Source organism: Colletes latitarsis, chromosome 2 (genome assembly GCF_051014445.1).
Source record: "Colletes latitarsis isolate SP2378_abdomen chromosome 2, iyColLati1, whole genome shotgun sequence".
NCBI classification, from domain to species: Eukaryota; Metazoa; Arthropoda; class Insecta; order Hymenoptera; family Colletidae; genus Colletes; species Colletes latitarsis.
In genome coordinates, this window is record NC_135135.1 from 25983933 (window position 1) to 26005356 (window position 21424).

Here is a 21424-nt window from a genome sequence, read left to right on the forward strand (position 1 = left end):
TAAAACGATCTTCAAGGCCGACGGTACCTATTTCAACTACGAAAACAGCAAATCGAGCGTCGAATTGCGATACGTGAGGCAGACGACGCAGAGAATCAAAGGCAAACCCTCCGAAAACAGAGACAAGAAGCGAAAAAAGTACACGAGGAGGCAAGTTTCCTCCGAAAATAATTACAATTCGACGACGATCTATCGAAAGTTTAGTAACGAGTCGCGAGTCTACGAAAATATCGGAACGTCCAGCGCCATAGTTTGCAAAGACACGCAATTCAAGGGTGGTTTCTTCGTCGCTGACGATTACAAAATGGAGGACAAGATCTCCGAGATGATGATTCTCGGAAACGTGAAGAAGAGATTGGAGGAGGACTACGACGAGTATTTTTCGGTGAACGAGTTCGATTTGGAGACCGATCCGCCGTCTTGGGACACCAAGATTCGGGAATCGAGGGAACGACCGATGGGTATCGATGTTACGGACGACTGTGTCGTCTGTGCGTCGAATTTGGATTTGAATCGTTCTCATAGCAGCTATTACAGTTCCTTGCGAGAACACGACTGCACACCGAGCTCGTCGATCGAGTATTGCAGCGCTACCAATGTTTCTTTGACGAGGCTTCGTTCAGAGATCGAATCGTTATCGGTGCAAAGGAGTTCGTTGATCGATGCCTCGTTCGACGACAACGAGGATTTCCAAGACAGCAGAGAATTCCTCGACAAGGGCCTGGCCAGTCCTGCTACGAACGTGTCGAACTCGAAACTGATCACCGAATCGTTGGATTCCGGGATACTCACCGATTATTCGCGTCATCTTCTTCGCGCGCCGCAGGATCGTTCGCAGAAGAAGAGCCAATCGAGCAACCAAGTCAGACGTTACGCGAGAGAGTGGGATCTACTGCCTACTTACGATTTCGACACGGACAGCAGTTATTCGGACGAGTCGCTCGATCGAAGAGTCGACGTCGCGGTGAAGAAGTTCACCGAGAATCTGATCCTCGCCGAGAGGAGAGCCAGGGTCAAACTGAGGCTGCTGGAGAATCCAGCGAGCCACAGACAGGGGAGGAAACGACGGAAGAGGGTTCCACAAGTACGTACAGAAATTGTTCTTAACGTTATTAGTGGGATTTTCAATGTTTCAGACCTTTGAATACTACAAAGTACTCAATTACAGAGTATGGAACAAACACAATTTAGATTTCTCGGAAGTGTACATAACTTGCACAATTTGGTAAAATTGCATCTATTTTAAACTATTTCATTAATTAATTCTGATTAATTACGTTTTCTTTAATGGAAATCGAACATTTAACCCTGAATAATATTGATACTTTTAAGGTGGTGCAATTTCTATGTGCAAATGTTTATGTTTACAATAGGAGAAGGAAATGCATTGATCGGGGCATTGAAAAGTATAGGAGGTTGTAAAAAATAGATGTGGTCGAAGGTTTTTAGTTTGCAGTAATGCAAAACGAATTTGGGGAATCGTTGTCGCCGTTTTTTGAAACTTACGAAATGAAATAAATAACATTCAGGTGAAGAAAGTATCAGAGTGCATTCTGAAATGCAGTCCTGCGTGCAGATTCGAGTCTCCCCACTGGTGGACAGACGACGATAGGATTCTAAGCAGTTCCACGCCGCCATTGTTCTCGTTTTCGGATTCTGAGATCGACCACGTATAATCCCGCAAAAACATTAAGTAAGAATAGACAGTTCGTCGTAAGTTCCCAACGATTCGATTTTTACGATAATTTTATAGAATTTCCGTGGCAAATTTTTAGATCCTCTTCAAAAGTTGACGAGGCGTTTGAAAAGTGTGTGACATAGATATGTTTCTATTAATCGTACGATGTTACAGTTTTGTACAAATTATATTTTAATTAATTATATTGCAGAGAAAAAAAAAATAAAATGCACGTTCAACGAAACAGATCAATCGTTCCTCTCGCGTAGACGATCTATACTCGAGCTTCTGTTTCCGTTTAAAATCATGGGATTATTCGTTAACGTTAATAAGTTGAGCGTGGAACTCTCAGTGTATCGTCGTCCCTGGATTAAGTATATAAATAAATAAGGTCTGTCCTTTCAGTCCAGACTGCACCGTTTTTTCTTATAAAAACATGCACTCGCGCGAATTGTGTTTCGAGAGTCGAAAGGGACGCATATTATAACAGTTTTGAATCCCAGCGCGAAAGGGCAAAAGTTAGGAAGGTTTGTCGAGGCAATGCTCGGAGATGCGACAACAATCAAAATGTGGAGACACGTCGATTCTCGGCTGGTCCAACAGAAGTTCGACCACATCATTAGACGAGACTGACCGTCTCTGTACTGTGGTTTCCTTTGAGGGGGTCGAAACGAGCGTACTCGATACCCAGCCGAGCGGAAATGCATAAACGACCAACGGACGACGGGCCAGGACGAGCCTTTTCCCTCGTTCCACGCGCCAAAAAGGAAGACTGCTCTCTGTATTAGTGTTCCGACAACGGGCCAAACGTTTCCGTATCAAACGAGGGTCCTGGACGCGTCTCTTGGAAAAACTGACGTTGCAAGTGGACAACGCCCGATCAAAAGGAATCTCGCTTTCTTCCTGTCGTTCGAATGCTTCCGATTTTCTACAAATTACTTTTCCCTATCTTTTGATGCGTGCCCGGCTCCTCGATTGCAATTCGATTTCTTTGCAACTACGATGAACAATGACAGGACTTTGAGACGACTCTGTCCGCCATAATCTTCGAAACGGTCGGGAATAATTAACGCTAAACCTACCACGGTTAGCTGACCGGTTGAATGATTCATATTTGTTTGTAAAGAACTGGAGAAAATTCGGTATCAAATTCTGGTTAACTTACGATTTAAATAGGAAATGTATAGCAAAGACGAAAGGAGAAAAACTACAGTTTCCACTTAGAACAGTCTAACAGTGCGTATTAAAAATAGTTAAACTTTAGACGCGTGCAGTTTTGAAACTACTAGCGTTTTATCTATAATTGAGAGACTGTTAGCAGCGGTGAACCTTCCTCTTTAAAATGGTTTTTGGTTTTTGACGATCGGACTTTCCGTTCTCAAGATATCGTAATTTATGTAAAAGGTAATTTTTTAAATTCCGCTCTCCGCCTTAGAAAAGGCTATTAATGCGTATTAAAAATAGTTAAACTTTAGACGCGTGCAGTTCCAAAACCACTAGTGTTTTATTAATTATTGAGGCATTGTTAGAAGCGGCAAGGCCTCCCCTTTAAAGTGGTTTTTGGTTTTTGTCGATCCGACTTTCCGTTCTCGAGATATCGTAATTTATGTAAAAGGTAATTTTTTAAATTCCACTCTCCGCCTTAGAAAAGGCTATTAATGCGTATTAAAAATAGTTAAACTTTAGACGCGTGCAGTTCCGAAACTATAAGTGTTTTATTAATTATTGAGGCATTGTTAGAAGCGGCAAGGCCTCCCCTTTAAAGTGGTTTTTGGTTTTTGACGATCGGACTTTCCGTTCTCGAGATATCGTAATTTATGTAAAAGGGTATTTTTCTTAATTTGACTATCGCTGTCTCCGTCTGACGCGTCGCGTCGTACCTCCTTGTCGCGCGTGAGTCGAGACAGACGTGACGCGGAAGTCGTAGTATTTCCAAGAATTTACTACGCACTGTTTACTATTTTCACGCGCGCGTGTTCATTCATCTCGCGCCGATGTCAACAATGAACGTAAACAAACTTATATCTCCGAAACTAGCCACCGCATCGACTTGAAACTAAAATCGCTATATCTCCGGAACTAATAAAGCTATCGACTCGTACAAACGCTCATTTTAAAGGGCATTTCATCCCCTATCATATGAACCTAACAACTATTATTATTTATGCTGTCTTCTATGTTTATTTTGACATTTACTTTGACACTATATACCAAAAGAAGTTTCAGGAATTCCTATTGATTATACGACTGTTGTGCGATAAAACTGGATCATAAATTGTTTATTTAATTGGAAATTAATTTAAATCTGTATACAGGGTGTTTGCATAATTACCATGCTATTTTTGCAAGGTTAAAAAATGTTACGAGTCTGCGTTCTCGTCAATGACAACCTTCGATAGTTTCGTACATTTTTCCACGCCGTTTAAAATACACCCTGTATAAGATAATCTGTAACGTGCCCCCGGGAGGAAGTCCGCGACGAACTTTTTCCAGGGTGCACGGTGACAGGGACGTCGAAGATCTCAGTGTGTCCCACATAGCGGATCCGAGATTACCACGATATTTATTTCTCTCTTTGTATAGACTCTCTTGCAGCACCAGAACGAACTGGTGTGGGTCACCATACATATATATATACATTTATATATATATATATGTATATATATCAAAGAACTCCCGGGAATTAGATATCGTAGACTCGGTGTAAGATGCTTTTCCACGGCTGATCCTCCTTTACGTGAATGCGGATTGCTGGGATGGTTGAATCCAACCGCCATTCTTCCTCTCGCCTCCTTTTCTGCTCGTCTTTTCCACCCTTCTCTCTCTCTGTTTCCCTCTGCCACGCTCTACTCGAGTAATTATGCTCCCACGCGATACGGGATTTTTACAGGGCGAACGAATTCATTTTCACCTTCGATTTTTCGTCCTCGAACCATCACTGGTCAACAAATTCGCAAGCGACAGCTTGCATTCTTCACTATCGAATTTCTATTTATTTTTTTCTTTTTTTGTAACGAGAGAAAAAATTATTTGACTCTGTCGTGAGAATCACAAGGCGCGAATTATTTAATTTCACGGTATGCTGCTGAAAAAATAAAATTTTACCACGTATCAAATCCCTCGAATTGTACACGAAATCGAAACTTAGCTTTCAGACAATTGGTAGCTAAAATACCTACAATTTGTCGTTGAACTTATTCTTACTCGTTAAACAGAGCGTCTGACGTTACAATCGTGAATCGGTAAATCCTAAATCGTGTGTATCGCGATCTATAAAGTATCAGTGTCCGGGACTTGGCTCTGTAGTTTAGTTAGCAACGAGCAGGGGATGTTCCCCTAACGCAAGACGACCCTAAGCCTGGATGCACACGAGCGTCGACGTTGCGTTTCCACGTTTTTCCTTGTTCTGTAATTAAAGTAACCAAGACAGACGAGACTTGCCTTCCTATATGCCTGTCTCGGTTGTTTTCGATCGCAAAAGCTACGCTAACACCGACCAATTTATAATTAGAGCCTATATTTGGCAAGTTAGGAATCGTAAGTAAGTTCAAATTTAGAAGACATCGTCAATTAAAGTATAAGTCCATTCTTTCTGTCCACCTTGCACTCCTTGGTTCCTAATCGGTTACGAATAAAATCGTTACCAAAAAGATGGACTCTCGTAGATTGGGTGGGAGTCTGTTTTGATATTGGTAGCATAAATGTTAACGTGTTTGTTTTAGCACACCTACGGGCGAAATCCCAGATTTTTGTTAGCGTCCCATATGCGAGTACGGTCCAGGAGAAAGATTGCTGTAAGAATCAATTGATCCAAGGGGCTGGTTCGAGAATGGTCGAAGGATGAAGTCTGGTGACGGACGAAGACATCCTTGGGGTCGGGTCAAAGCAATTTTCGGCTTCGGAGGCAATCGTGCTCTAATACCCCGAGATAAAATAAAATCAACGACAGTGCCCCTTCGTGAAAGCGATTTCACGCGAACGACAGATCTTGTTCCCGCGAGTTGATTCGGTTTTTAAATTTACAGCGAAGTTACTTATCCTATCGCAGAACTAATACGCCAGAACTCGTCGATGCACGATTCAACGAACCTCTGCTCGACTTTTATTATCCCAACTTCGTCGTTTCAGTTGGAACATTTACATTTACATTTCTAAATGTGAACAATTTTGTAAATAAGCACTGTGTTCTCATCGTTAGTGATGTACGTCTCATTGTCAGGTACCAAGCAGTCTTCAAAAATGGTATAAAACCATTTCATTTTTCGGCGAAATTGAAAAATTTCAAATCGTTCTGGAAAAATTATTTTTGGTTACAGGGGTCAATTACAATCATTTTTGGTTATTAGACATACCCCCGAATTCCTACCCACTTTCGAGAAAAAAATTCAATAAGTTCTAAAATTTTTCGGCGAAAATAAAAAATTTCAAATCGTTCTGGAAAAATTATTTTTGGTTACAGGGGTCAATTACAATAATTTTTGGTGAATAGGCATACCCCCGAAATCCTACCCACTTTCTAGAAAAAAATTCGAGAAGTTGTGAAATTTTTCGACGAAAATAAAAAATTTCAAATCGTCCTAGAAAAATTATTTTTGGTTGCAGGGGTCAATTACAATCATTTTTGGTTATTAGACATACTCCCAAAATCCTATCCACTTTCGAGAAAAAAATTCAATAAGTTCTAAAATTTTTCGGCGAAAATAAAAAATTTCAAATCGTTCTGGAAAAATTATTTTTGGTTGCAGGGGTCAATCACAATAATTTTTGGTCATTACACATACTCCCGAAATCCTACCCACTTTCGAGAAAAAAATTCAATAAGTTCTAAAATTTTTCGGCGAAAATAAAAAATTTCAAATCGTCCTGGAAATATTATTTTTGGTTACAGGGGTCAATTACAATCATTTTTGGTCATTACACATACCCCCGAATTTCTACCCACTTTTGAGAAAAAAATTCAATAAGTTCTAAAATTTTTCGGCGAAAATAAAAAATTTCAAATCGTTCTGGAAAAATTATTTTTGGTTACAGGGGTCAATTACAATCATTTTTGGTTATTAGACATACCCCCGAATTCCTACCCACTTTCGAGAAAAAAATTCAATAAGTTCTAAAATTTTTCGGCGAAAATAAAAAATTTCAAATCGTCCTGGAAAAATTATTTTTGGTTGCAGGGGTCAATTACAATAATTTTTGGTGAATAGGCATACCCCCGAAATCCTACCCACTTTCTAGAAAAAAATTCAAGAAGTTGTGAAATTTTTCGGCGGAAATAAAAAATTTCAAATCGTTCTGAAAAAATTATTTTTGGTTGCAGGGGTCAATTACAATCATTTTTGGTTATTAGACATACTCCCAAAATCCTATCCACTTTCGAGAAAAAAATTCAATAAGTTCTAAAATTTTTCGGCGAAAATAAAAAATTTCAAATCGTCCTGGAAAAATTATTTTTGGTTACAGGGGTCAATTACAATCATTTTTGGTCATTACACATACCCCCGAATTTCTACCCACTTTTGAGAAAAAAATTCAATAAGTTCTAAAATTTTTCGGCGAAAATAAAAAATTTCAAATCGTTCTGGAAAAATTATTTTTGGTTACAGGGGTCAATTACAATCATTTTTGGTCATTACACATACTCCCGAAATCCTACCCACTTTCGAGAAAAAAATTCAATAAGTTCTAAAATTTTTCGGCGGAAATAAAAAATTTCAAATCGTTCTGAAAATATTATTTTTGATCGCAGGGGTCAATTACAATAATTTTTGGTGAATAAGCATACCCCCGAAATCCTACCCACTTTCTAGAAAAAAATTCATTACTGAAAATATGATGTGAGGCCAGAAATATTTCTGTAATTTCGTTTTCTGTCTCACTTTCTCTTGTGTTTGTTTCTGTAACCTGTTGTTAATGTTGTGAGTATCATATTTGATGTAAGATCTGCTCGTATACCTCGTCTGTGATTGTATTCCTCGTTTTTATCACTTCATATGTAGGTATAATCGGAATTTTACTGTATGTCGGTTCTAAAGAACAGAGAGAATTCTCAAAGAATTTTTTTACTGGGAATAGAAGTTCGTCGTAGCTGTTTCGAGATCCTGCAGCTACATTATAACATCTTTCGAGGCTTGATTTGGACGCAAGGAAGTCTCGAAGGAAGATAGGAGCTTGCACTGTTCCCCTTTGTGGTTTAGGAATTCGATTGACGATGCGTTTCAAGGTACATCAGTGTACCCGATCATGTTGGTATCCGAAAAGAAAAGGTCGCCGGGAATAAAAAAATCCACTTAAATTCCTATCATGGATTGATCGACGGAAAGGCTACATACGAAAAGGTTAGATACACCTTCGAAATATCTCGGTGCGCCGTTGTAGGAAGCAATTTCGCAATTTTTCTTCGCCGACTTTGTCATCTTCGCTTTGCTATTCGCCGGGGCCGAAATACAATTTCCCCAGCGCGCTGGATAAGAAAGTGTTCGAGAAAGAGAGCTGAGAAATAGAGAGAGAAGCTCTTTCGAGTGTAGCACCATAGTCCTTTATTGACGTGTCTTCCAAGAATTTTCAGAATCGCTTTCTCCCGTGGGAAGCTTCCCCTTGGCGTGTCATATATATCTCCAACCCTGTACGTGTGTGTCGTCTACGTGTGTGTGTGTGTGTGCATCGAAAAATTTTCTGAAAAACCATTTCGAAACGCGCGTTATTACGTGTATCATTAAATTGATTAATAGTTACATGGGGTAAGGGAATTTGAGTTTATAATAGTTATTTTTGAGGCATTGGTCTTTCTGCAACTAAAAGCAATTGTTAACGTATCTTTATTTCGTAAAAAGAGCGACGGAAACCGCGCGATCGAGCTTAAGTATTTCCGTAGGTAACTGCAGGTACGAGTTAAAGAGGCGGTGAAACATAACTGAAGCGAATAGAATGTCGAGCATCGGATTCGAAAGGCTGCGGGGCAAACAGAAAACGGTGCTTTTATCATTAAGTAAACAATTGCGGCAATATCGCCCCGATATCTCGTAAACGACAAACATCTGTGGGATAATAACCGTGAAAGCTTTGGAAAAAGCACGTCTCGGGGACCTCTGTCGCGGCAGACGGATTTGTTGGAAAAGAAATTTTCGCCCCCTGGCATCCCCAACTTCCTCCTCGCTTCGTATATAGCCTCTGGGAAGAAGCATTCGCACCCGAAGATGGTTTTATTAACCCGTTAAATGCCTACATTTTCCCCCGGAGAAGCTTAGCGTTCGAGTATTTCTCAGATTAATTTAAAAATGCTGGCGAAAATTTCGGTTCACTAGCGAAATTGGAAAGAAAATTCCGCGCCTTTGGGGGGGAAGGAAAATTTTCTTATTTGCTCGAGGTTTCCGTCTTCCATCAAAAGCTCATCACGAAGAGAGGTCCTCCACATCTAACGACGCCGTAACCATGAATTCGAAAGCTTATTACGCGAGAATCCCAGTAAACGACGACATTAAAAAATAATTTTGTTGTTAGAATTTTACAGTCCCAATTCTGACAATCTGCGTCGAGGCTATTTTTCAAATCTTAAATGGTCCATTTACGTTAGACAGTCGGTTGGAATAATAATGAGAACCCACCCCAGAAATGGCGGTTAAGCCCTAACCGGTAATATGGGCACAAAAGGACGGAAGAATTCGTGATCGGTAGATTTAAAGAGTCCTGGTAGCGGGGAATTTGAAAAAATCAGCTTCATGGATTTAATGGTCCCTCTTTAACGGCGAGGGCGCGACAGATCTCTTTATTCGGCCAGCACAAAAGCACCGCGCAGATTACACAGCCAGGAATCCCCTCCTCTATGGATTCTACGACGATGCATTATGGCAGCACGCGGCAAAGTAACGTGGAAGGACATCATCCCTGGACAATACAGACTTGGATCAGTCTATCCTCTTTCCCCGTAGCGCGCGATACTTTATTGATCTTTACGCAATCCCCGCGGATCAATGGGAAATCAATCATCCCTCCAACATCGCGCCCCGCTAATTCGCGGACTAAATCTTCGAAATGCGTCGTAGAAACCTAGGGACGTTCTCGTATCCTATCAATTTCTAATTAGAATTATCGCAAAATTAGAGCCCTTGTCTTTGGAATATCGTAACTCGAAAAGTATTACGCTTAAAACAGAATTGTTTGCTGGCATTTTTTTCTATGTTAAGTGAATCGTAAGTTATTAACGAAAAAAATAAGAAACGTTACAACCGTCGAATCTATATTACAGAAGTCGTAATCAACAACCTTTTGTTGTAAACGCGACAGAAGTCGTGTAAGGGTTGACATTTTATCGAAAGGAGAACAACTGGGTGGGAATAACGTGAAAACAGAATATCGATTTCAAGATATGTATATTTACGAGAAGTGAAACTTTTTTATATACAGATATGAACAGCAAATACATTCCCATATTAATCTACGCTACGTATAACTATGCCTACGACTATATCTGCGGTTTGTGAATGTGGATTAGAAGCTCGCACAAACTCGACGTTATGATACATATTTATAAACGTAGTTCTCGATCTATCGCTGACAAGATTATTACAAACATTTTGTCAATTGCGCATACTTCACGATCCGTCATTATGATACACGTTTTTAACATCTACTATTTGCCATTACGCAAACAAATACTTTCGTTCGCAAGAAACTGTATCCGCATTAATAGATTTCAACGAAAATATAGTTCCTTTTCACTTTCTTCTAGCCAGAGACGAACTTAAGTTTTTGAGTAGAGGCAGAAGGGTAGTTTTTACTGTTCATTAGCCAAAATTTTGTTCCTCGAAATTTCTCCCAGAAAAAGTGCTCTTAAGATTGTATAAATAAGCTATTGTTATTAAAGATTGAGTAGGTGACCCGCGTCTTTAACGAAAAAATTTACGTAACTTGGCAAGATCTCTTGGAGAGATTTTAATTTTTTCCAATTTCATTAAATGAAATTATTAACGAACTTTTTCGTAAAATCTATAGTAGCAATCATCATCGATAGGGAAATTAATCTAATTTACAAGAACGATCGCTAGATAAATATATTTCTTATGCACAAATAAATTATTTTACATACTTTCAAGTTTTCTTCGACTCCCATAAGCTCTTAATGACTTTTAAACAACATTGCACAGTGCGGTCGACAAATTCTTTGCAATAACCTATAACGCACGCGTATTTACAATCTCGCCGTTGACTGTTGTAAATAACAACAGAGATGGGCAAAATTTTCATACAAAAACTAAAGCTCGAGAATGAATTGTCATTCATTAATGAAGATGCAATTTTTATCTGGTATGTATCGTTCGAATAAAATGTTGCCCGTCTCTGTGTAACAGCTATAGTGAACGGGACACTTTACAACGATTCTTATTACAAATACCTTCGCGCCGCTTACAACTAACGAATAATTAAATAATAAATAGTTTTCTCCACCTGTGAGTAAAAATGATATTATTATAAACGATGAAAGTGGCAAATTTGGCGGTCTTAAACAAGTATTTATACCATTTTGCAATATATTAAACGCATTTTAACGAGCTATCATTATCGATTTTTTATTTATAAATTCTCTAAATTCTACGATACTTTCTCGATAAATGCTTGTTTAAGGAATCACAATAAAGACCAAATTCGATCAGCTCTATATTCGTATGCCTTCTACCGAAATACCGTGCTTGAAACATTAATTTCTCAAAACAAAGATATTCCCAGAGTTTCGTATTTCGATTAGAATCTATTTTTCGCGTTGATATTCATTTCGTACATTTCCTATGGGTTGTATGTACAACTAGCTGCGACTAGAGTTTGTTTAATTAATATTTAACGCTTACGCGTAGACATATTCGACAGCCTGTGCGCGAATAATTCGAGCCAACGATAAATACAATTATTTCCCGATCTCCGCGTTCGGTTAGAACAATGCTAGAATAAATACAGACTACTCTATAAATAATTGATTACCCGATACATTTGCAAAGTCTTTCGCAGACATATTCGTACCTTCTACACGCTTTGGACTAGATGACACTCTTTTATTCTAATCGAATAGAATAATAAATAAGGCGAAACGAAAAAATAATTCGAACTAAACGTTGCATCGTTGGCGACATAAAAATGACATTTAATTATTTCAATAGATAAATGGTAATCTATATAATATGTAATATAAAGCACAGTTAAATGCCATCTTAAGTCGCTTCGATCCATGGGGCGCTTAAATAATTAAAACGAATAAATATCGAACAAGAATATTGATATTTACTGTACTAATAGTATTTATGTATACATCATTGTCGAATGAACAGTATCTTTCGCATTCTGGCAAATCTGGTTCGCGTATTATCATCTTTTTACTCCGAAAGGGTTCGATTTCCGGTTTAAAATCGAGAGAAGAATCTTTGCAGAAATTTTAGAAATTTTTCTATGCGAGTAAGAACCGACTCGATAGACTTTAAACGTCGATCAAATACGAATATTATATTTCTAATTGTAAGTGAATATACGGTGTGGCTCTGAAATAGATAGTTGTTCACTTACTTCAGAAACTCGCCGTATATTATAAAAGTACTATCATCGAGGATGACTAGTTTTCCCTGACTAGATGCAATTTCTACAGTTTGGCAATTATCGTTAAATTATGCTCCCTGACTAGAAATTAATATCAATTTCTCACTATCAATATTTCGACTAATGGCGATAGTTTCTATAAAATTGATATACTTGAAAAATGAAACAGTGTTGCCTCGCTGCTTGCACGAATTTTCGTTTAAAATTTTTATTACGAAATCTTGGGGAAACAATTTTTTTTAGAAAAACTTCAGTTGCAGAACCTTTTAAAAAATTCCAAGGGTGGGTTTTTTTGCAAGAAGCGAGACAGTCCTGTAATAAAATTTAACACGACTTCGCGTTGTTTTTCCGTTTTCTATCGTGTCTCGAACGGTTCAAAGCTACCAATATTTCCATTATGCGAGTCCCTAGTAACTTACTACGATATCTAGTAGCAATTACAAGTAACTATACGAGTTAATTATTAATTTAGCGTTATTCGAGCAACGGGGTTGATCGATCGCCACGGAAATACTAATTTTAACGACTAAGTTTCGTCTCGACTATTAAAAGCTACCGATTCTAAGGTTTAGAGTAATCACGTTGATCACTGTTTCGACTAGATACACATACTTCGATTGCCTTAACTATCTTTGATGTTTAGCTGTATGATCACGATCCCGCGGATCGATAATTCCTTCGATATACCTAACGCGATATAGTACGTTTACTTAAGCTATAAAATTACCGATCGCCGCACAGTGTGTCCAACAATTCCTTTTATCGTAATTTTAAGTGCAATTCAATTTGATTTCTATAAATTATAATTAGTACTGTAGTTCCTTTCAAAATGTCGGATAATTTTGTTTTACAATATTATATTGACTTTAAAATGAAGATTAATATTCCGAATATTAATTTGGGGCACATTAAACTTTAACGCCCGACGTCGGGAATTGGTTAATCCAAAAGTTATGAATTTATTTCGAATTCCAGCAGAAATAACACACTGCGCGTCGGCTGGAATAAATATTAGGTAACACAGATAAATGCAGCCCGATATTTACACGCAGTCACGGTTTACATCCGACCCTCTCCACCCTATCTACACATTTACATCACACGAACACCGGATTAACCTAATTGATTCAGCGTTCCTAATTCTACGCGAATTTACAACCGAGCCAGCCACTTTTCGTTTCTCGTGTGCTTGTCTTTGATTATTGTCTCAAATTTATGAGAATTGAAACGCTGTTACGAAAGTATGCGTCGCATATTTTGGCTACTCAATGACATTCGAAGTTAAAAAATACGAAGCTAATTTTTTTTTATTTCACGAAAATCAAACGTTCGAGTTATTGGAATTGCACCTCCTTGCCACCTAAACACAAACCTAGACACATCTTCTCATTGACTATCTCTTACCTCTCTGTTTATTAAGATATTCATTCGCCATTCCTTGACTAGAGAATGACTTTCCATTTTCACACGCGACATATTTTCAATAATCTAACGCCCAGTACGTACTCGAATGTTCACAGAAAGTGTTCTACAGAATTAAAATACAAGATTCAACGTCAGACACTGGGAAAGAATTATTTTCAAACTCTGAGTATCAATCCTCGCGAGACTGGCTGTACACTGACGAATGTTCGTAGCGGTTTTTCTCGAAAACAAAGCCTCGTATGGAAAAATATTCCTCGACATTTTCGGTTCATTTTTTCACGTAGAACAACCATCTGTTAACGGACACGGTATGCAGAATTCGACTCGCGCGGGAAGCTCCAAAACGAATTAATTCGCCGTATGTCGAGGATTTGCTGTGATTAAATAATTGTTCGAGCGAAAATCGCGTCTGGATTAACTTTTATCGACAAAGCCTCGCTGATCCATTGGCGAGGGCCTCGCGAAAACACAATGAGGAGCAATTTTAATTTTCATTGACGGACGAAACTCGATTCCGCACGCGTGCCGCCATCGCTCTTGGCTGTTGGCGTCTAAACGCGGATCGTCAAATGATTAGGTCTGGGTTAGGATGAAAATCTAAACCGTAAACGTTACGTACGAGGCTCGTAAAGCCTGAGAAAATTATTTATTTTCGTATTTATTTGACCGTTTGATCGATTATGAATCGAAAGAATTAGAGGACGATGGAGCAAAGCGAGTTTAAGGCCTGAATTTTTTAACGCGTTGGCTGTCGTGGTGGTCACTGGTGACTGGGTCAAGCGGGTTTGCAAAATGTTAATCTGTTTAAAAACTATAATAAAAGTATACGTTGACAAGGTGGTCACTGATGACCGACACTTTGATGGGAAATGTAAAATTCTACGCTACTTTAGTTAGGAATGCTGTAAAGTAATCGATACACCATTGGATTATCTGAGTTCGTGGAAAACCCCATTAAGCAAACGTCTGTAAGGCATATCAAGCGCGTACGATAGAAAGGAGCCGATTTCGGTAATTGTTCGTTGGATGAGTTAGTCATATTTTCAGTGAATTTGGTGAATAGCCTTATTAACAATTGTTCAAAGTATCATTCTATGAACCGTGCCTCATAGTCATTTACTCGTATACTGGAGGAATTATTCGGAAATACCAACGGTCCAAAGGAACTTGGTCCGGGGCAGCCGACGCGATCTTAGGGCAGAGATGCAAATAAGATTGGTAAATAATTACAGATCGAGTCCGAATCTCCAATAGAGTCCGGGTCTTCGGGGCAAAGGTCTCGCGGGGAACTCGTGTCAGGGCATCTCGGTGGCCAGGGAGCCGTCCGAGACCATCTGAGCCGCTGCGACGTCCGCCTTGGCCACGGTGCCCTGCGCCTCCATCAGGACGTTGTTGTTGGCCTCCGGATGCTGGGTGGCCAGATGCTTCCTGAGGGCGACCTGCCTGGTGAACTTGGCCTCGCACCTAGTGCAGGGTATCTCGACGCCGTTGGCGGTGGACGCGTGCTCGCCGTTGGCCAGCCTGGGCTTGTGCCATCGCCGGTGGGAGGCCAGGTTGGCGGGGCATGAGAACCTCTTGTCGCACTCGGGGCATCTGTACTCGACGTGGGCTATCCTGGAGCACCTGTGCTGTGCCAACTGGAACGCGTCCTCGTGGAGTTGCCTGCAGAGCTTGCACTGATACGGGCCCAGACGGTTCTCGATCTTCGCGAGCTCGGCGCGCGCCTCCTCGGTGACTTCAACGATGTTGAAGGCGGGATCGATGTCCCCGGTGACGACCGCCTCGTCGGGGCCCAGGATCACGGTCCCGGACACCGGGCTGCTGGTGTCCTCGTCGAACTTGAGCCTCCTGGCGTGCTTCTTCTTCGGTCTCTGCAGCAGCTTCTCAGTGGAGCCGATTTTCGAGCTGCTGTTGGTCATCGACGACGCTGGACTGGCGTCCTCCTCTCTGACCTTTCTTCGCGAGCAATGAGGGGGCGAGGGCGTGCTGGGCGGCGTCATGGGCGCGTGTTGCATGCCCTGCAAGTGATGCTGCGGCGTCAGGAGCAGCTGTTGATGGTAGCCCTGCTCCGACTGCAAGTGCCCGGGACTGGCCAGCAGAAGCTTCTGACTCTGAGCGTAATACGACTTCGCTGCAACGTCGCTGGACGAACCGAACGGAACGGAGGGCTTCTCCGCGGGGTCCTGGAGCGAGATCGCATCGTTCTTCGAAAGCAGTTGCTCGTAACTGGAGTGACTGTGCACCGAGGAGCTCCGCGGAAGGGCGTCGAAGTCGTCCACGACCAGGGAACCCGCATCCTCGCTGTTCCTTCTGTACCTGGTGCTCTCGGACTCTTTCTGCAGATCGTTGAGGATCCTGTGAGCTTTCTTGGGCTCCTCGGTCTTCGGGGTGCTCGGCGTGGGCGGCGGCTTCAGGGACAGGTCCAGGGGGCACGGTGTCGACGACCTGGACAGGTCCCACGTCTGCAGAACGTGCTGCTCGGGAACCCTCGGGTAGCTCGAGGGATTCTCCATGGGAATGTGCCAGGTAGCGGGCGTGCAGTACGGATGCTGGTGGATCTCGTCGCCATAGTAGCCCAAATAGTTCAGTCCGGGAGCCAGGAACGCCCGGGGCAAAGAACTGTGCAACATGTTGATCGCACACCTTCGACGGATGCTTCTTTCTCCAATGTTACGTTTACACCGACCATACGTTCGGGATTTCGACGGTTTTCATGATTTAGTTTTTTTCTTTTCGTTTACCACGGTCTCGTCGAATATTCCCGCACAATGTGTTCTTCGAACCCGACCTCCAGTCACTGAGTCACCGGGACTGATTCTCAGAGTCCCTTTTTTGGGAAAAGTTTTACACACGATCGCCCTTCTCGACGGCCGAACGCCGTTTGACAGAAGAACGCCTGCACCGCGTCTGGTATATTTGAACGCTCCGCCCGGGAGCTCGCTGACGTCTCGGCTCCGATTGGTCGATCGTCCTCCAGCCCCCATCCCCCACCACTGCTCGCGACTTCCACCACTTCGCTCAAATTCTGGCGCGTGCTCGTGTAAACGCTCGCCGCCCCGCCGACCGCGTAAGTAACTAATGAATGTGGGTGTACGGTACAGACGCTGCCGCGCAGCTACCGGACGAACAGTACTTAACCCTTTGCAGCCCTACGTCCAGCTAGATTCGACGAATATTTTTGCTACCTACGGTCGACGAAAGGTCGAAATTGTCCACTTTTGGCCTTGACTGAAAAACTAAACGTTCCCTCGTAGCATGTTTCTATGCATCCTTGGGAGCAAAAGGTGCATCCACTTTGCCCGTGGTTGCAGTTTGTTCGATATTTGCTTCTCTTTAAGAATTTTTCCTTAATTTTCAAATTCTTCTGACGTTATTTATTATTCTCACGTTTATTACTATTATTATTTCTTGTATTATACAGTTATCTAACATTCTGTCCGAGCATGGTATACGTTATATACCTGATGAACGTATCTCTAGTCGTCCTTTCGGAATCATCGAAAGAAAAAGCAGTAGTGTTTCAGTTTTATCCATAGTGATATGTTTGAAAAAGAAAGTCACCCTTCAAGTGAGCACTAAAGGGTTGACGTTGAAATTTGTATCTGTCGATTCGTGGAATATCGGTACGAAATCTGCGAGACTTAATTGGAAAAGGGTCCTCCAAAGGTTAACGAACGATTGGAAAAGTAGTCATAAGCAAAGATGGAGAGTTGCCAACGATTTCGTTGATTGTTGATTGCCACTGATCTGACGGAACGAGCGAACGTCTTGACGAGACCTCAAAGGGCTCTCGTCCAATTACAGTGCGCGATTGTCCGGTCTGAACGGTTCCCAAGGGTGGAGATTAACCACGGAAATCGGCTAAAGTCTCCACACGTTCACACGTTTCGGTCCGTTGACGTCGACGGGAAATCCATCAGCGCTGTGAAATTATTTACGACGATTAATCGAACATACGCCGCAGGTAATTAAGTAAGAAGATGAAGAGATTACGATGCTACCGCGAAATCGGTAGCTCCTGTGGATTTTCGGCCTGTCTGGCGAACCTTGGAAGTTTGCACGTTGTTGGGCAAAATAACGAAACGTTCGACTAACGCTAAGAAAGCCCGGCATATTTGGAGCATCAGTTTTTGTAAGACGAATGGAAAAAAGTTTATTAGTTTCCTTATGATATTATGTAATTTTTACAGATCGTTTGCTTCTATTATTCGCGGTATTCCAATATTTTGGTACTCCAAATTATCAACAGTATTTTATATACGCCTTTCCTGTGCCAAAAAGTGTGAAAAGAAAATCTAGAAATAGACGTTTTACAGTAGAATATCCCCTCAAACCGATGCATCAGCGTCCGTAGGGGTCTTAAGGCTTGTACGTCCACCCCCACGCAGGTTGACAATTGTCCTCGCGACGCGTATCGTAGAATTATTTCGCATTCTGTCTGTCGCGTGGAAAACGTACGGTTGTATTGTCGTTATTTAATAAAAGCAACGTATTCTTAAGGCGCCAACGCTCGAATATCCGTGGGGTTTTGCTACGCTCGCACGCGTGCAATTATGGTCGTTAAATTGCAGGTTTGTCACGTGCAGCCACGCGGTGGACGACCGGTTGAAATGTTCCCACGCTGTCGGGTTCCAACACACCTTTTACACCAGCGTCTTAGCCTCAGACTCGAACGATATTTTGTTTGAAATAGTAATCGGAGAGCAATCGATCCGGTAAAATATTTGTTCAGTTGCAAGGAAACTTTTAAAATGGCGGTCGATAGGAAAAAAATGAAAAAATATGGCAAACGAAAAGCTGGAAATTTTGGTGCGACCGAAATTTCTTATTAATTATTCGTCGCTTTTTATTCTGCCTCTGTAAATCGTAATGGAGAACAGCAAGTTTGTATATTTCACGTTCTTGCATTTTTCAGAAGTTTTACTTTGTCCTCTGACGTCAAATGACTCGAACAAGCGAACAACAGCTAACGCGACTGTGAGAATTCAAAGTTCCGTCGCTCTTATTGGCGTAACCTGTGGAAAAATTTCGACGAACAATCGCTGTTCGTAGATTCGAGCGGGTATCGACGAATCAGAGTGCACGCTACGGAGAATCGAGATTTCGGCGCTCTGTAATTCGAGCATTGAACGCGCAACGGTGTTTTCAGGCGTTCATGCACGCGTAGCCGGAAGCGGAGAGTGCAACGCGTGGTAAAATGTTTCGCGAAGTATCAAATAATCATAGCAAATCCGTATCGACCGACTTATCCCGCGTTAATACCTATATTTTACGTTTACCGCAAACTGTATTAATCCGCGCAATGTTTGCCCGTAATAATGGATCATTTGCCGTTTGTTTTTGTTCCTTCCATCGATAGAATGATTACATCGGGCATGAAATTTTGATCCGCGCCCGCGGAAGCGCGTGATCGATTATGCGTTTCCAGCGCGAACACGACACTCCCACGGATTTTGTTTATTTTGCGGTCGGGCAACACGATATATGCTCCGATATAGGACTTTCGTGCTATTCTCATTCCAGATATTAATTATTCGAACGAAATATTTATATAGCAGTCGAAACATTCTATCGACGTTCTTGGAAAAGTTCAGAATGGTTAAACAGCGTCCATCTTTGCTTAAGTCCCATACGACAATATTTGAGCAGTTTATTTTGAAAGTGGCGTAAGTCCATTTACGTTCGACTCGAGATATTGAAAGGTTTTTTGGTTTCTAAGAGTGTCAAATTTATCATCACAATTAGCATAATTAACACTGTTTAAGAAATAATATGTTTTTGATGTCTATGATTGGACTTACGCCACTTTAAAAATCAGTGAAATAACGTTTTCAATTCTTAAGAAAGCACAAGTCCATAGGAAAACTAAATTTCCCTTGAAATAATAATAAATGTATACATTTTTATGTTATAAAATCAAACACAAAAAATTGTGTTAGCTAACTATTAAGGTAGCTAACACAATTTTTTTGGAAAATGGACTTACACCACTTTCAAAATAAACGACTCATTTTACGATTCTGAAACATCTATTTTTGGTAAATCTCCTATCGCTGAGTCTGATCGAAAACTTTTTGTCGACGGTTGTGTGTTTGCATTACGCGTTTAAAAATTTAAAAAATACAAAGAAACGCGTATTAACACAGATACGTTGACGTTCAGCAATGGCGACGACGCATGCAAAGTTAGGAGATTAATTCCTACTAGCCCCCGTACAAAGCAAAGCATACATAGCTACGATTATTTTTCTCTACTTTGCCTTTTTACGTATGTATTCTTCCCCTGTATGCTATCGTATCATCGTAGAATGTAACGATACAGTGGTCGAATGAAATCAAACCACGTCCACCGGTCAAATTGAATTACAGATATCATAGTGAATTTAAATCCCTAAAGTCCTTGGCAGCCCTGCCGATGAAGCCATTTAAACTAACCTCGTCGAACGGATAGACTGTCACGCTGAAATTGTCGAAAAATTGACCTACGCGTTGCATTAAACGGTTCCTACGGAGGAACCCGATAGTCTCGAATTTCGGGTGAATTCTGTGCGACGCGTCTGAAGGAAAATGGACGAGAAAGAAGGAGAAGCGACTTCCAGGATAGGCAAGCTTTTTGCCTGCACGGATGTCGACGAGTGCTCCCGCATCCGCTGGTATGGAGGGAGCGAGAGGGCGGCTTTCTACATATTTGATGCGATTTTAATGTCTCTGCCCGGCATATCCGCGTCCCGTGCACCAATAGCACCAGGAACACCAGCCCGCCGCACGAGACAGGAGTGACTGCCGTGATGCTCTAATCGGCTTACGCAACAAGCCACCCTTATCCCGAGTTCCCATCACAGCCCCGAGCGCCCTCGCCTCGCCACCGAATCAACGACATCTCCCACCCATCGCTTTCAACGACGGCTGTTACTTTGCGGTTAGATGCTACTTTGCTACCTGCGACTCTCCTTCCTTGCGCCCTTTCTTCCCGCCTAGGCCCGAACCAGGCCTGTCACTATTACAGTTGCAACCTAGCAGCGTCGACAAAACACCAATCCGGCTGAACGTTTTAGACGAAATCGCAATTTTCAATTCCGCGATGCAACTGCTCTTGCAACTTTGAAACCGTACCTGTACCTGGTGAGTATTTTGTACGCCTTGGTAATTAAGTTTTATCATATCGTGGACCGGGAATGACGAATTTCTCTAATATTGTAACAAAACCTAACAAATTTTATTGCTTTGGTTTCTTATGCATCGTATCTTATTATGATTATTACAGTTGCAACCTAGCAGCGTCGACAGAACACCAATCCGGCTGAACGTTTTAGACGAAATCGCAATTTTCAATTCCGCGATGCAACTGCTCTTGCAACTTCGAAACCGTACCTGTACCTGGTGAGTATTTCGTACGCCTTGGTAATTAAGTTTTATCATATCGTGGACGAATTCCTCTAATATTGTGACCAAACCTAACAAATTTTGTTGCTTTCTTTGGTCTTTATGCATCGTATCTTATTATGATTATTACAGTTGCAACCTAGCAGCGTCGACAGAACACCAATCCGGCTGAACGTTTAGACAAAATCGCAATTTTCAATTCCGCGATGCAATTGCTCTTGCAACTTCGAAACTGCACCTGTACCTGATGAGTATTTTATACACCTTACTTGGTAATTAAGTTTTATCATATCGTGGACCGGGAATGACGAATTTCTCTAATATTGTGACCAAACCTAACAAATTTTATTGCTTTGGTTTCTTA

At 41.3% G+C, this 21424-nt stretch overlaps 2 protein-coding genes across 2 annotated transcripts; one reads left to right on the plus strand and one right to left on the minus strand.

The window, feature by feature from the left end:
• Positions 1-328: 328 nt before the first annotated feature.
• LOC143348527 (uncharacterized) lies at positions 329-1676 on the plus strand. The gene is made up of 2 exons (XM_076778826.1): positions 329-1084; positions 1530-1676. Exons 1-2 carry the CDS (start codon positions 329-331, stop codon positions 1674-1676), a joined length of 903 nt encoding a protein of 300 aa, XP_076634941.1.
• Positions 1677-14973: 13297 nt separating this feature from the next.
• LOC143351877 (uncharacterized) lies at positions 14974-16308 on the minus strand. The gene has a single exon (XM_076783923.1). The coding sequence runs from the start codon at positions 16306-16308 to the stop codon at positions 14974-14976; it is 1335 nt and encodes a 444-aa protein (XP_076640038.1).
• Between the last annotated feature and the right edge of the window lie 5116 nt (positions 16309-21424).

Bases quoted from the DNA above. Each gene is read 5' to 3' on its own strand.
- LOC143348527 (XM_076778826.1), top strand. From the start codon at position 329: ATGATTCTCGGAAACGTGAAGAAGAGATTGGAGGAGGACTACGACGAG. The intron at 1,085-1,529 runs GTACGTACAGAA...AATAACATTCAG, and splicing joins GACGGAAGAGGGTTCCACAA to GTGAAGAAAGTATCAGAGTG.
- LOC143351877 (XM_076783923.1), bottom strand. From the start codon at position 16,308: ATGTTGCACAGTTCTTTGCCCCGGGCGTTCCTGGCTCCCGGACTGAAC.